The sequence below is a fragment of the Ictidomys tridecemlineatus genome, chromosome 2 (genome assembly GCF_052094955.1).
Source record: "Ictidomys tridecemlineatus isolate mIctTri1 chromosome 2, mIctTri1.hap1, whole genome shotgun sequence".
NCBI classification, from domain to species: Eukaryota; Metazoa; Chordata; class Mammalia; order Rodentia; family Sciuridae; genus Ictidomys; species Ictidomys tridecemlineatus.
This window is the reverse complement of record NC_135478.1, coordinates 31,274,157-31,289,073: the sequence shown is the minus strand read 5'-3', so window position 1 is coordinate 31,289,073 and position 14,917 is coordinate 31,274,157. Positions and strand designations below refer to the sequence as shown.

Genomic DNA, 14,917 nt, shown 5'->3' with positions numbered 1-14,917 from the left:
CAAGATCATAGAGATACATATGTATTAACCAAGAAAAGTAGCCATATGTACAACTGAGAGAAAAATCAGATGATAAAACTGTATTGTGGTTAAAGATGAATAAAATTTAATCACCAATTTATTTGTCTTTGGGCTATGACATCGTACCTCATTTCTCTCTGTATTGGCTAAAATTTTTTATAATGAACTGTTTAACTTTTAAAATTAGAAGAAAACAATTACTATTTATTTTTAGGGAAAAGATGGATCATTGGAAACCATTCACAAAAATCACGATTTTTTTAATATCAGGAATTCTATTTTACTATTCTATAAATCCCTGTTTCTGAATAATAGAACAATGAGAGATTAAGAATTGATTCTAGTTGCTTTTATGGGACCATGAGAAGGAATTATCGGATAGTTCCTAGGAAGTTAAACTAAAGCACTACAAGTCTTATTGGAATTAAACTTACCTTTCTCTGAATGTTCTTTTATTTGGCTTGATTTTTTAAACCACATGTTTTGGTCAGCTTTTCCACTGCTATGACCAAAAGACCTGACAAGAACAACTAGAGAAAGAAAAGTTTATTTGGAGGCTCACAGTTTCAGAGGTCTTAGTAGATGTCTGACTCCATAGATGTCTGACTCCATTCCTTGGGGTCTGAGGTAAGGCAGAATAACATGACAGAAGAGTCTGGTAGAGGAAATTGGATTAGGACCTGATCACCAAGAAGCAGAAGAAGTCTCCACACACCATGTACAAAATACATACCCCAAAGGCATGCCCCCAATGATTCATTTCCTCCTACTCCACCCTACCTGGCTACTATAGTTACCATCCAGTTAATTCTTATCAGGGGATTAATGTGCTGATTAGGTTCACTCTCATAATCCAATAATTTTACCTCTAAACTTTGATGCATTCTCTTACACATAAGCTTTTGGAGGATACCTAATATTTAAACTATAACAACATGTACACATGTTAGTATAAATTGCCTGTGTATACAGTTAACATTCTAAAAATTCTAATAAAAACTTAGAACTGTGTTTTGCATGTCAGATAGAATGGAGAAAAATAATAGGAGTCCAAAAAGCCACTATGTCTCATAGCGACAGGGACAGTATTAGTGGATATTTAAAAAAAAAATGGAATAAGGTCTATAAACTTGGAACTGAGGAGCATATTCAATAAAATATGCTCATAAATTGGGAAATGCACAACTGAGTTTAACAGAACCTTTCATAGCACTTAGAATTGAATTTTGTCAAAGGGTTAGAAGAAGGAAATTATGGAAGGAGCCCTTTCCCAGGAAAATAATGATATTCAAAAACACATGGGTCTTGTATGAACATACAGAGAAGTGACATATTGGTAGTTGGACTCTTTAGAATATAGAGGGTGGTAATCAGGCATGCATGTGATGCATGCTTTCTCAAAGGATTATTTTATATGTGGGATTTGCTTTCTCTGCCTTTCTCACTGAGCTCCCTAGTGCATCCCTTTGGGTGAATGATTGGTTTAACTGCTTGGATTCATCCTCTGTAGATTATGGGTAATGAGGAATGGGGTGTTTCTGAGTTAGGCAGGAGTACAGACATGCTTCCCAAGTCATTTACTGGGGCCATGATTGTGTATGTGGATTAAAGTACCCGGGAAGAAAGTAGGTGGTCCTCCAATTGTTGCTCACACACCCAGATCATTATCTCTTGTTTTTTGCATGGAAGAATAGTCCTACCCATCAGCAAAGCTGGAGCAAAGAGAGGGAGGGGAAGATGGGGCAGCTGGAATTAAATCTTAGTTAGGTTTCCCTACCCTACTGTGGGCTGGGGATTGTAGAGCTATAATTAAAGTCTTTAGTTATAGCTTGCTTCCATCATACTTACAAGCTCAGTGGAATTGTTTTATCAATATCCTGGGCTTGCTCCTGTAGTCATCATTACAAACTTGCTTCTTGGGCTGTTTTGATGGAAGAGACACATAGGACCCATAGTTCCCACAGACATATATTTTATTAAAATCTTTGAACATTGCCTGATAGCTTAGGAATCTTTGCTAGATGCTTCCAGAGGTTAATCTGCCATTTACAACCAAGTATGCTGCTACTTGAAAACACAATATTGTAATAAAGTAGTGGTTAGTCCAGATGAAGCCTTTGGCAAATCAGTGTTTCTTTAATCTCCATAAAGCATAGTGATTGCACTAAGCCCATAAATAATGATCCTGATCCTAATTTTGACTTTATTCAGTATAAAGAAGCAATTTGTCTCATTTAAAAATCTATTGAACAGGGTGAGGAGGGAAGTGAGATTTGGGATTTGAATTTGTGTTTAGCTTAATAAGACATTTTGTACAACATAAATGGAATGAGAAACTGTCCCATTTTCAAGTGGCATACTACTAAGTACTTTGCTCTCTAAATTTATCTGTCTTTGTAATTATTTTGTCCTGCCAGGAAATTCCATTTGAGATCTCTTTCTTTTTCTCATTCCTCACTTTTGCTATTTGTGCACTAAATATACTGAGTTTTACTTCACCTGAAAAGAATCCATTGCCATTTTAGAATACTAGCACTTTCTTTCTACTCTTATGTATTGTTGATCCTCTCTGTACCTTGTATTTAAGTTAATTCATTTCATCTGTGCATACAAACTGAGAAAGAATAATGCATACATATATACATAATTTGGAATGTGGATAATTTTAACATCATGCCACATATGGAAGGGAATCTAGCCCAGATATTCAGCTTTGTTGAGTAAAACTACACATGCAAAATTATGCATGATATACTGTATGAAAATAGTTCAATAGCATGAAGATAGTTTTGATTGTGTTCTATTTTGCATATACCTCTATATATTTTTTAAAAATATTTTTTGGTTGTAGTTGTTAATGGACATTTATTTTATTCATTTATTTTTTATGTGGTGTTGAGGATCGAACCCAGTCCCTCACACATGCTAAGCAAGTGCCCCACTGCTGAGCCACAACCCCAGCCCATACCTCTATATCTTATGCCCTGTGTGTAAGAGGACCCTCCAGTGTATTTAAATTTCTTTATCGATTGTACTAGACCATAAATTCTTTGAATTTATGAAAGGGCCATGGTTATATTTTCCTTTGTTTTCCTTACAGCATCTAGAGCATCATTTTTCTTCCACGTAATAGATACTTATTAAATTTAATAATGATAATAACAGGAGAGTTATATGATATTTCAAAAGTGTCCATAATAGCAGGGAAATTCTATTCCAAAAGCTGATATCTTGTTTTAGTGTTTCTGGCATTAGAAAATCAGAATGTTTAATGCAATTAAGCTAGAATATCTGGGGAATATAGTGAAGCAATGTAGTGTACATTGCATCCATCTCATTTGCCTACATTTGTTAGATGTCTGAGGCACACTGTAGCCCTTTTTACAGGCAGTATGTATGCTCTTTCATTGCTATAAAATCATTGGATCCTGTGTTCTAAGGACATTTCAAAGCATACATAATTTCAAATTGTAATGATTTAGAGTTGTTTTGTTGGTGCTATTATTAAAACAAACAACATTTCTTCTTTTTTCTTCTCCAAAATAATCTGTGTTGGCCCTGGCTTTTGCATTCTACCACAGTTTGTCTTTTGCCTTAGTTTTTCATAGCTCCAAGGTAGACTCATGATTCTTTTATTGGTTCCTTTGTCACATCCAAGCTTCCCCTTAATGGTCAATTACAGGAAATGGATGCAAAAGATACCAAAGAAAAGACTAGGTTTTATGTATAATTTTATAAGTGAAAAGTAGCAGCGACACTATCAGTGTTATCTTTTGACCACCATCTTTGGAAAATGGAAAGTCCAATAATTAATGAGAGATTCGGTAATCACTCAATAGTTAAGGGATACAAGAGAAATCCAGGAAAAATACCAAGGCAGGGAGGCAGCCAGATGCCACCAGACTCCCAGGCACTATGCATACCCCACTCTCCTCCTCTTGCAGGCTGCTCCTCACCTCTGATACTTGATCTTCCCATTTTGAGCCCAGACAGCAGCCATAGCATACTGTGAAGTCTAAAAGATGGAAGGGGGGCATTGATGGAAAGCCAATTCTTAAACATCTTCAACTGTTAAATTTGAGTAGAATTTCAGTTGGAATTATAATTCTTAGCCAATGTGCTCACTTATTCTGTTCAGAAATCACATTTGACTCACAGCTGGATCGTCTTTGAAAGAAGTTGGGTGTTAGACCAAACCATCTGCGTTTCAAGTGGGCTTTTATGGCAGTCATTCTGAAAAGGAAGAACAATACAAATGTGAAATTCAGTGTGCAGTTACACTTTGAGAGCAAGGCTCCCTTGGCTGGCTCTAGATGCCACTGGAAATCTAAAACAGGAGTTCTGGTTTTATCATTCCTCTCCTTACACACATGCAGCAATCCCAGTGTTGGTAAATAAATAATCAGTTTAAACAGAGAATTTAAAGAGTCAGCAGCAACACGGCTTATACAGAATAAGCTATAAAAGATAGTAAAGAGCCTTCGAATGAAATTCTAAGTGGATTGTCACCTAATGGTTCAATTGGGTGGCAAAGGTCACAGGGAATATGTTAATGGCGATTGCATAAAGGAAACAAAACAAGAACCCTCTTGCAATTATATATTTATATCCACATATGCATACCTGCATATACATACATGTATATGTTCATACACATGTATACATGCACATATCTATTTAATGCATATTTATATATTTATCTTTTTTTTTCCCTGAAGTCACTTGGCTAGTAGTGCGACAAAAATAGCCAAACGTTCAATTAACATACAAGGTTTAAAGCATTTCAGGAAAGCATTGATTCGATCTGTCAATGGAATGAGTGCGTTTGGCGAATGACCTAATTATCACAGAGTCGGTTCTTTCCCACTGCTCCACTTCCTGCTAATTGCAGAACTGCTGGCCTTCTCCCCCTGACAAGGAAGAAAAACAAGGACAGGGGTGTGTGGAGAAAACAGTGACATTTCGTTTTAATTCATTTGAACTTGCTGCCAAGCTTAATTACATAATTGGGAAAGTGATACGGGTGGGCTTGCAAACACGTGGGCCCAGGGTTTCCAATGGTTAGCATTTGCCCATGTTCTGTCGGGGATTTTAGCAGTGACCATAAAGCATTATTAGCCAAGGCTGAACTAATCTCCCTATCCTTCCCCTCACCAGATGTAGGTACAGAGGTTCCTGTTCCCAGACTTGATTATTTGTCATTAAGGAAAGCAAATTGAAACCAAATTGAAGTTGCTTTATTCCTCAGTAAATGCATCATTATTCTCTCGAGGGAGCCTCGTATTTCATTTTGTTTTCTTCTGATTGTGATGTAGTATCTGCTGTCACGTAAAACTTAGGAATGCAAGGTTTATTTCCAGAATGGGAGTATTTGTTTCAGGGTTGCTTTAGATATTTTTTTTTTTTTTACCTCTGAACTTGCATTTTAACTAGTGAAAGTATTTATGAAAGTCACTTAACTCGGTGGACTACTTCAGATTTGGTGACTTATCCTTTATTTATAATTTTGTTCATGGAGTGTTTGCTCCTCTGTTGGCTTGGAGCCATCAGTACAGATGTTTTGGATGAAGGGCCCTTTCTCTTTCCTGGCTGGCTTTATGACTCTTGAGATGTACACTTTATTCAAAGTTCAGCCATAAGTTCCCTATTTCAGAGACGCTCAGGATGTCTCATGTCCTTGCAGAAATTTCTGCTGTTTGGATAGGAGTTCAGCTCTGGAGATCATCATCTTGATTGTGTAATATCCTGTATAATGTGTGGGTTGGAAGGAAAGTGAGGAAGTTAGAACGAAGTCACATTAGAGTAAAGAACAAGAGTCACACAGTATGGGGCAGCCTTGCTGGGCAAGCATGGCTACACCACAGCCATGACATTGCATTAATATTATTTTTTATAATCAAGAATAATTAATAGACATTTGTATCAGTTAGTCACCATAGTAGTCTGAAAAGTAATCTAACATCTTTTAAACATGCTTTGAGTTTATTTTAACAAATACTTATTAAGTACTGGCTATGCATTAGGTACAGTCCCAGTAACAGAGAGAATAGCAAAGGATAACACTTGGTAACCAAGAGTGCACTTAGTTCTTCTTTCTAGTTCTTGGGAGGGAAGGCATAGTGATTTCATATGTTCATCTGTGTCTTAGACACCCTCCCTAACCCTCTACCTTCTCAGGAATGTAATTCTATGTATTATCTCATTGCTTTCTTAAAGCTTTAATCTTTTATTATTGGCTCGATCTTTCCAAAACATATTCAAAAGTGCAAAGAACAGAATTTTCTTATAATAAGTGTTCAATAAATATTTGTTGTTCACATTGGAACAAGGTGAGAATATTCCCAGCCACATAAGCACATATCTACCCACCAAATTTCCTATCTTAAAGCAAAGAACAACTACAACAGAAAGCTCAGTTGAGCTCATATCCCTGCTAGCAACTTTGCCTCTTGATTTTCCCTCTCAGTCAAGATAACTAACTAGAGAGGGCCTGTAAATGCTCTCTACCTCCTCTTCTGCCTTACTCTCCAGCTTCTCAGGTAGCCTTTCATTCCCATCACTTTTTCTGAAGCAAAAGATGCTAGCAGCACCATGTTGCTGAGCTCACTGGGGCATTTTCAAGCCTCTTGCTGGCTCACCCTCTCTTTCCTTCTTGGAAAATGTTCTTACCTTGGCTTTGAGACATCATCTTTCCTTTTTATTTCCTTCTTCCTCTCGGATTCTCCTTTAACCTTCTTTGCAAATTCATTTTCTGGTCTTGCACCTAAATGCTGATGCTGTTCAGTTTCCAAACCTAGATCCTTTAAAAAAAAATACTTACTATAGACATTGTTGTCTATTCCCATCTCTTTAAATAACATCTTTATGCTCTTGCTTTCCTGATTTGAATTTTCAATTCCATCTGCTTTTCTGAGCACCAGCCTAATATGTACAACTGTTCCTTGACATTTCTACTGAGAGGTCTCATGGGCTTTTCTGACTCAATGTCTCAAACCAGTATCTTTACTTTCCCTCCTATTGGAACCTCTTCCACTCTCCCCATCCCAGTAGGTCATGTCTCCACTCACCCAGGGCTTATAGAAAAACCCAGTAGTAATCCTTGTCATCTGCCCCCTTACTCCCAACCCACTAAATCTATCACCAAGTTCTCTTAATTCTGCCTCCAAAATATAGCTCAAATCATCCACTTTATCCAGTCAATTTCACTGCCAGCTGCCATTTCTATGGATTGCTGCAATAGCTCCTAAGTCATCCCCCTAATCTACTCATGCAGATCACTTTTTCTGCGATGATTCAGTGTTCAACTAAGGTGATATGTATTTCATTTCATGCTACTGTTTCCTTAAAACTTTCACGAATGAATAATCAATTGTTAGATTCTGTATTAGAGTCTCTCTTTTTCTTTCAAGGGAGACATGCTGATGTATAATCACGGATTCATTTGTCTGGTTATTTGCCTCATGTCCATATCCCAACTCAACTGTGGGTTGCATCAAAGTGGGAACTGGGGCTATTTTTTTTCTCAAGACTTCATACGCCATGCTTGTCATATTGCCTGACAGAGCATTTCAGTATTGAATGAAGGAATGAAGCTATGAATAAATGAGGAAGACTGACTTAAAGCATGAGGTAGAAGATGGGGAATGCCCAGTCCTCCTTTGGAGAGTTTGACTGTAGACCGGGTAGTCCATTAACTAATGCACTGACTGAATGAGCTGGACTGAATACTTTTATGAATTATTTCATTTCATGTCCTAACTTCAAAAACCCAAGTCACTTTTAAGAATTAAATTCTCTCTCCGGTGAACTTCAGAGTTTACAAAATAGGACTGTAAAACAGTTCACTGTATGATGTATTTGAAAGAGTCTATGTAGCCTTGGTTTCACTTCTTGAATCTGCCAATTAAATGACTTGTGATGTGCCTCAGTTTCTATGTGTACATAAGAGTATGAGACCAATGTTGCATGAAACTCTTATGACATCACTACATGTCAACATGACAAACATCTAGGATAGCTTATGGCATAAGAAGATAATGTCTCAATTCTATTTTTTTTTTAAATTTTTGCCCTAATTCCACATCTTGACTTTTTATACTATTTCTTTCTGCTATTATTTTTTTCTATTTTACTCATCCTTATGGGTGGCAATAGTCATATTACCCACATAGTTTGAATTTTGCAGGAAGAGAAGAATTAGCAGTACTTAACAGAGCAGACTTCCTTTTGGATTAGAAATACAAACTTCACAGCTTCTCTGCCCAGCTTTTCAAGAGCATTTTATGGTACACTGCTGTGTAACAAGTTCATTTTAGGCTTCCATGCTGGGAGGGAGAAAACGAAGATGGGATTCGAGGGGAGAAAATTAAAAAGTTAATTAAAAGAAACAACTTGGTAATTGAATTCCCTAGCTCTCATCTTTGGTTACTGAGGTGGGGGAGGAGGGGTCAGAGCACATGGCTAGTAGGTTTGTGTCTGTGGCTCGCCTCAAAACTTCTAAGTGGGGTATGTATGAAAATACAGAGCAAATCCCTGCTTAACAGATAAGAGGAGGTGTAGAAATATATGGTTGGCTTTTTAGGAGCACCCACCAAACCTGCCCTCATATTCCTTCTTTAACATTTATATTTTTAAATATTCTTGGTGCAGCTGACATTGCCATTAGGCTAAGCCCTGGACCAGTATTGGTTAGCATTAGGGCATATAAAACTCTAATTTCATTGATTCTTTTACTACTGGGTATATACACACTCACAGGAGCACAGTCATGAACAACTCATGTCTTTTTAGGTTGTGTTCAGGTAACCAGCAAGTGGTTATTTGCTTCTTATTTTTAAAAGCTTGAATATAATCTACTGAATCACTCCTTCATAGATCACTTAACAGTTGAAATATTTTAAGATGTTAACATTGGAAGAGGCAAGGCTCTGTGATGAAGTTCTAGCTTTGTAAACCAAAAAGATCTAGGTTGAAGTCCTACCTCACCCACAGCCTTCATTTATTCGTGCAGCCAGCATCTGTTTGTTGAAACCCTAATGTGTGGCAGGTACTATTGTGATGGCTCATGATAACCACATGCTGGTTTTATGTAAGAAAATTAACTTCAGAGATAGACATTTTTATATTCTGCAGCATCTTGTTCTCACTCCTGAATTAAATCCACTGAAGAAAGAACTTAGGACATAGAACAATATAGTACCTTATCACCAAATAGATCTAAATCAGATTGCTGCTGATTTATTGCTCTCTAAAAATGAGTTACTCCTTTATTGTGGTATTTCTCCCAAGTACTAAGGACCACTGATTTGAGAGCCTTCATATTCAATCTGTTTATATTTAGAAGAAACGGATATAAGTCTTACCATAATCCCATACCCATCACTATGATAGAGGTGCAGCTACCTGTGTGTACTAACAGGTGCTTTTGTGTTTTCACAGGTTATGGTTTTGTAGATTTTGACAGTCCTGCAGCCGCACAGAAAGCTGTAGCATCCCTCAAGGCAAATGGCGTGCAGGCACAAATGGCCAAGGTAAGACTTCAGATTTATGTGTGTGTGTGTGTGTGTGTGTGTGTGTGTGTGTGTGTGTGTGTGTGAGTGAAAGAGAGAGATCTCAAATATTTCTCCATTGTGAGTTGATTCAGAAGTGGAATTTGCAATAATTTGGTTTATATTTACTTGCTAGAGAAAATAAACTACAATAAGACTTTGTTTAGAATAATCTGGCTGATTTATTGCATTGTTTCTTTGTGTATACTTATTAATGTGCTCTTTGTTATGGTAAACTTGTTAATTAATTAAGGATACTTGTGAAGTGCTCTGTTTTTTCCAGAGAAAGGAGATGTATGTGTACTTGTGTCTAGGATTTTCACTGGGAAACAGAGTTTTGGTGTACTGGTAAGGTTTTTGGCAAGATGTCTTTGATTAACTGTGTGCTAAAAAATGCACTTCCATTCATCTGAGGAGAGCTGATTGTTGGATTATGGAATTGTCTGATGTGTGCAGGGCAGTAAGTTTACTGAAGGTCATTAGAATTACTAGAATTTCACTTTGGCCCAGAAACATTGAGTTTTCCTAAATAATAATCTCATAGATATTGATGATTTTAATATTGTATTATAGAATAAGTTGTTGAAAACCTTCTATCTGAAATTATAATTTTATTTCTAAGAAAAACAAATGAAATTGCCTATAATAATTTTGTATCCTGATTGCAATGGAGTTATAAGAATCTGCACATGTAATAAAATAATATAGAACTATGCAAACAATGTACCATTGGTTTCCTGGTTTTAATGTGGTATTCTATTTATATAAGATGGAACCCTTGTGGAAATTAGGTGAAGGATACCAGGGATCTCTCTGTGCTATCTCTGCAATTTTCTAAAAATCTGTAATTATTTATAAATAAAAGCTAAAAAATCCCTTTATAACACTTGGATGCTTGATAGATATTTATGTTAAAGTAGTAGTCATTTTGGATTTGTTTACATGCAATGTCAGTTTTTAAATACATTGTATAGTTAATAGTACTGACCTTTTGTATCTCTAGATTGTCAAAATTGGGAGTAAATACCCAGCAGATCTTGAAAACCTAATTTGAGGCAGTAATGCCAGATGCATGTATACCGTAGCCTTTATTGGTCCCTATTAGAGCTCAGTGTTATAAGGACGGAGTAATCAAATTTTCAGTCATTCAGATTTTGATGTAATTGCTAACAATTTCCGGCAACATTTTCCAATTTCAACTTGAGCTTGCTAGAGGTGGGATACTAGTCCACAGGATCTGCAGTTGCCTCTGGGCAAGCGGATGCAGCCCACATCTGTTCACCTTTGGTTACAAGTCACTTCCCTTACAGATTACTTTTGTGGACTCTTTGTCCTTTATGACCCTTTAATTGCTATTCAAGGCAATATAAATTAGAATTTGAATTCTTTCAGCTGTGTAATATATTCTTCATCAGGATTATGCCTGGAAGCTTTGGATTTTGGTCATGAACTAAGATGGATGAAGTTAATATATTTGATTAATAAGGAAATTACATACATGTCTTGGTTTAAAGGTTAGTCGGTGAAGAGTCAGTGGCAACCTCAGTAGCAATTTTCTGTACCCAAAAAACAAATAATAAAAACAGCTGTTAGTTTTATGCAAAATATAACTTGAATATGAAGGGAAAGCAACACCTGTTGGTGAGAAAATGGTTTTAAATAGTACGTAGAGAAAACTTGTTAGTGGGATATCTTTGATTTATTCTATTGTTAAACTCCTGAGTTTTGGAAATTGCTGGATTATAGCAGCTTTTAAATAATGAATGCAGCATGTATTATAAAATATGCTCAGAAAACATACACATATATGTAACACCATATAAAATTATATGCATAACATATACAATAAGTCACTTAAGTTGTTTGATATAAACAGGAACAGAAAGTTGACATTAATTTATAGCTACTGGGGAGCCAATAGTATTTTTTCCTATTTCTTGGCATTCTGGTGCACAAGGAAACTCTCTTTCTTACACACACACACACACACACAGACACACACACACACTCATTGACATCTTTTCCAGTTGAGAGACTATCAAAAGGGAAATATTTGAAAGAGCTTTAAAATTATTATTTACTCTATCCAGAATTTTGGCCCTTGATCTATACGCAAGGTACATAGTAAGGAGGCTTCAATTGGGATATTTCCAGAGGTTCTCTCATATTTTATATTATCAGTTGTGATATCCATGAAGTAAATTCTTATTCTATTTTCCTCACAAACTTTGAACCTAAAGCCTAAAGCTTTAGATTCACATCTGCCTACTGGAAAACTTTCAGCAATAAATGACTCTGTAATTTAACCACCTAGAAGAAAATAAATAGCCTCCCTTTGACAATGAAATGGAACAGGCTCGACCACCTGCATTAGCAGATTTCTCCCTGAGCTATTGGATTTCATAGCACCTTTTCCTTTGTCCTGGTGGTAACTATTATTTATTATCATATAAACCCGCTGTCTCCAGGGCGTGTGAAACTTGCACTATATTTTTTGCCATTTAAGTATCTACGGAATCACCTCCTTCATTCTTGTTCTTATCAATATCCCGCTATGCAGGTTGTGGTGTCACATTTTAAAGACTCCAGGATTTTAAAATAAAAATGCTGCAAATAATCTAGAGTCCCAATAGCAACCCAGAGCTCACATGAAACTCTCCATCTGAATGGCTGTATTTACCTCCCCATCCTCTTGTGTGCATATAAAAACTCCAACTGATGTATCAGCAATAATGAATTTCATAACAACTTATTTAGGAAGTGACAATTGATTAATAATAAATAATTGTTAACACAAATGAACTTTTTATGTCTATTTGCTCTTTTGCCAAAAATAGCTTTTCAGAATTAAAGAATTCTTTTTTGGAGAAAACAGCTTTAGAATATTTTATTAGTACATACTATTTAAGAACATAGGTTTGATTAGAGATAACATTGACCTTGAATACTGGTTCTTATATCACCTAACTATGTGATATTTGCTTGTTATTTAAGTATTTTTGAAATTCTGTAGCAGTAGCAGCAGTAGTAGTGATAATATAACACGTAGGTTATAGAATTGCTGTGAGAATTTTTTTAAATGTACAAATAATTTGACCATAGTGCCTAGATGATAATATGAATTCAGTAAATGTTAATTACTTAATAAATACTGTTATCCATTAAATTAAGATTTGCTACTAGACCTTCTTCTATACATCCTAATATATCTTTTAAGTGTTGTGTTATTACAAAATAGTCTACTAAAAATATGGAAAAAAAGCATCAGTCAGCAAACATTTTTATTGTCTAGTATATATAGCAGGCAGTGTACCACATATTAAAGAGGTAAGATTGAGTAAAACAGCTTTCTCATTCCAAATTCTTAAAATTTATTCCATCTCCATATTGCTACAGCTCTAAACCAAGGATCTGGTCTGCTATTATTCTTTCTAAACCTCAGGGTTTATAGATGAATGTTATTAGCCAGGGAATGTGTATTTCCATGAGCATGAAAAGAAAAAATGAAGAAGATTTAGCTAACAATGGCCTAATTGACAGGTGTCTATTTCACTTGTGTACTAAGAGGGACCCAGGTACACAGTGAAGAGTAAATGCCTGAGCACCATCAAAGAACAGGTATTTCCTGACATCCTTTGTCTCTTATTTTCAAGCTGTACATTTATGTGATATCTTCTAGAGATCCAGCTCTTGTATCCACAGTTAATCCAATAAAATGAAGAAAAGGGTGAATGGACAACGGAACATTATGGCTAATTCTGCTCTTTTACAAGATTTTCTAGAATAACAACTCAGCAACTTGTGCTCACATCTCAGAGGCTAACACAATTACACTGTTTCCCCCATTAGCTGCAAAAGAATCTGACATGATAAGTATTGTGGTTTCTTTGCATCTGTAACCACATGTGGTTACAGATGCAAAGAAATAAGAATAAGCCATCCCCTTGGTTATACAGCATCCACAACACCATTATCCCATACTTATTTTTAAGGTGGCATGCATTAATTCATTTCCTATAGGAGCCAACTTGAAATCTTATCCTGTTGTCATAGTGGGTTGTGACATCATCTCTAACTGGCCCTGGGCTGTCCTCACAGTTCACTCATTGCTTTAAAGGAAGCTTGCAAGATAGAATGATAAAGAAGCAATAGGATGTATGTGATTAAAGGAAAACCAACATATATATTGAATACCTGCTCTGTACCAGGATTCTTCTACATGCTAAAGATGCAGTACTGAAACCAAATGTCGTGGAGATCACTCTATTTTTCAGAAAGACAGAAAATAAGGGAAATATTATGTAGTCAGAATTGGTTTGAAGACTATTGAAACTGGTTGGAGGTACAAAATGTTGAAGGTACAAAATGTTGGAGATGGGAATGGTGGGATAGGGTTATGTTTGAGTAGAGTTATGTTTTAGGTTGAATGGCCAGAAAAAGCCTCTCTGATTTTAATGACATTTGAACAGAAATCTAAAATAAAAGAGAACAGCAAACTCTCCCTATAGTTATTTTAAGAGACAGTTATGAATAATTTCTACAGTAATGTTAGTAGAGGAGGCTTTTTGTGAGTTAGTGCATTTGGGTTCATTATGCATATCCTTCATCTTCTTTTTGGTAATAGATGAATTGTTAACATTACCTCACTTCCTCTGCATTCTTTAATAGGAGTTCACTAGATGTAGTACATTTTTTGGATGATTTTTTCTTTCATAAACATCAAAGTCTAATTGAGTCCATAAATATTTTCTCCCAATACTTCATGTCTTCAAATCATGTGTTTTACCAGTGCCCATAAAGAAACAAGATGCCCTGTACCACTGCTGTGGGCTTTACTTTGAATAACTGTGACTCCAAAGCTTAGCAGTCCAGTGTTGCTTTTAACATAGTTCATTACTCTTGGATAAATGAGGGCATGTAATGAAAACTGCTGTATCTCATTTCCTAAACTACCACTTGAATGTCCATGCCATATGCTCTTATGGGATGTATCACCAACAGAAAAACATCACATCATCACCATTTTTTTTTGAAAATTTCTGTAAAAGAAATACTTAGCCATGGGTCATTTACATGTCTATAAAATATTTGTGAATGTCTGCTTTGTTGGCTATGTCAACTCAGCTCAACTTTATTACCTGATCCTAATGCTGAATGCAGAGATTCAAAGCCCAATATTGAAACTGGGTTGATTTTAATCCTACTCATTAATTACTTGAAGTTTTTGAAGCAGAATCCTCTGAAGTTAAATATTTGTATTAGTTTTTACCCAACAATTTGCATAATCTGCCTGTGGGGTCAACCCTGAGCTTTTGCAAGGACTCCGCTCTATCCTCTTAAGTGAATTG

The 14,917-nt window shown here is 36.0% G+C and overlaps 1 protein-coding gene across 14 annotated transcripts in view; it reads left to right on the top strand.

Moving 5' to 3' along the window:
* Rbms3 (RNA binding motif single stranded interacting protein 3) overlaps positions 1-14,917 on the top strand; it is a 1,318,386-nt gene that overhangs the window by 920,046 nt on the left and 383,423 nt on the right. For all 14 annotated transcript variants that reach the window (XM_040289897.2, XM_078038251.1, XM_040289900.2 and 11 more), the window contains one exon: positions 9,460-9,551. In XM_040289897.2, coding sequence (XP_040145831.1) covers positions 9,460-9,551 — 92 coding nt within the window. The remainder of the gene's footprint in view (positions 1-9,459; positions 9,552-14,917) is intronic.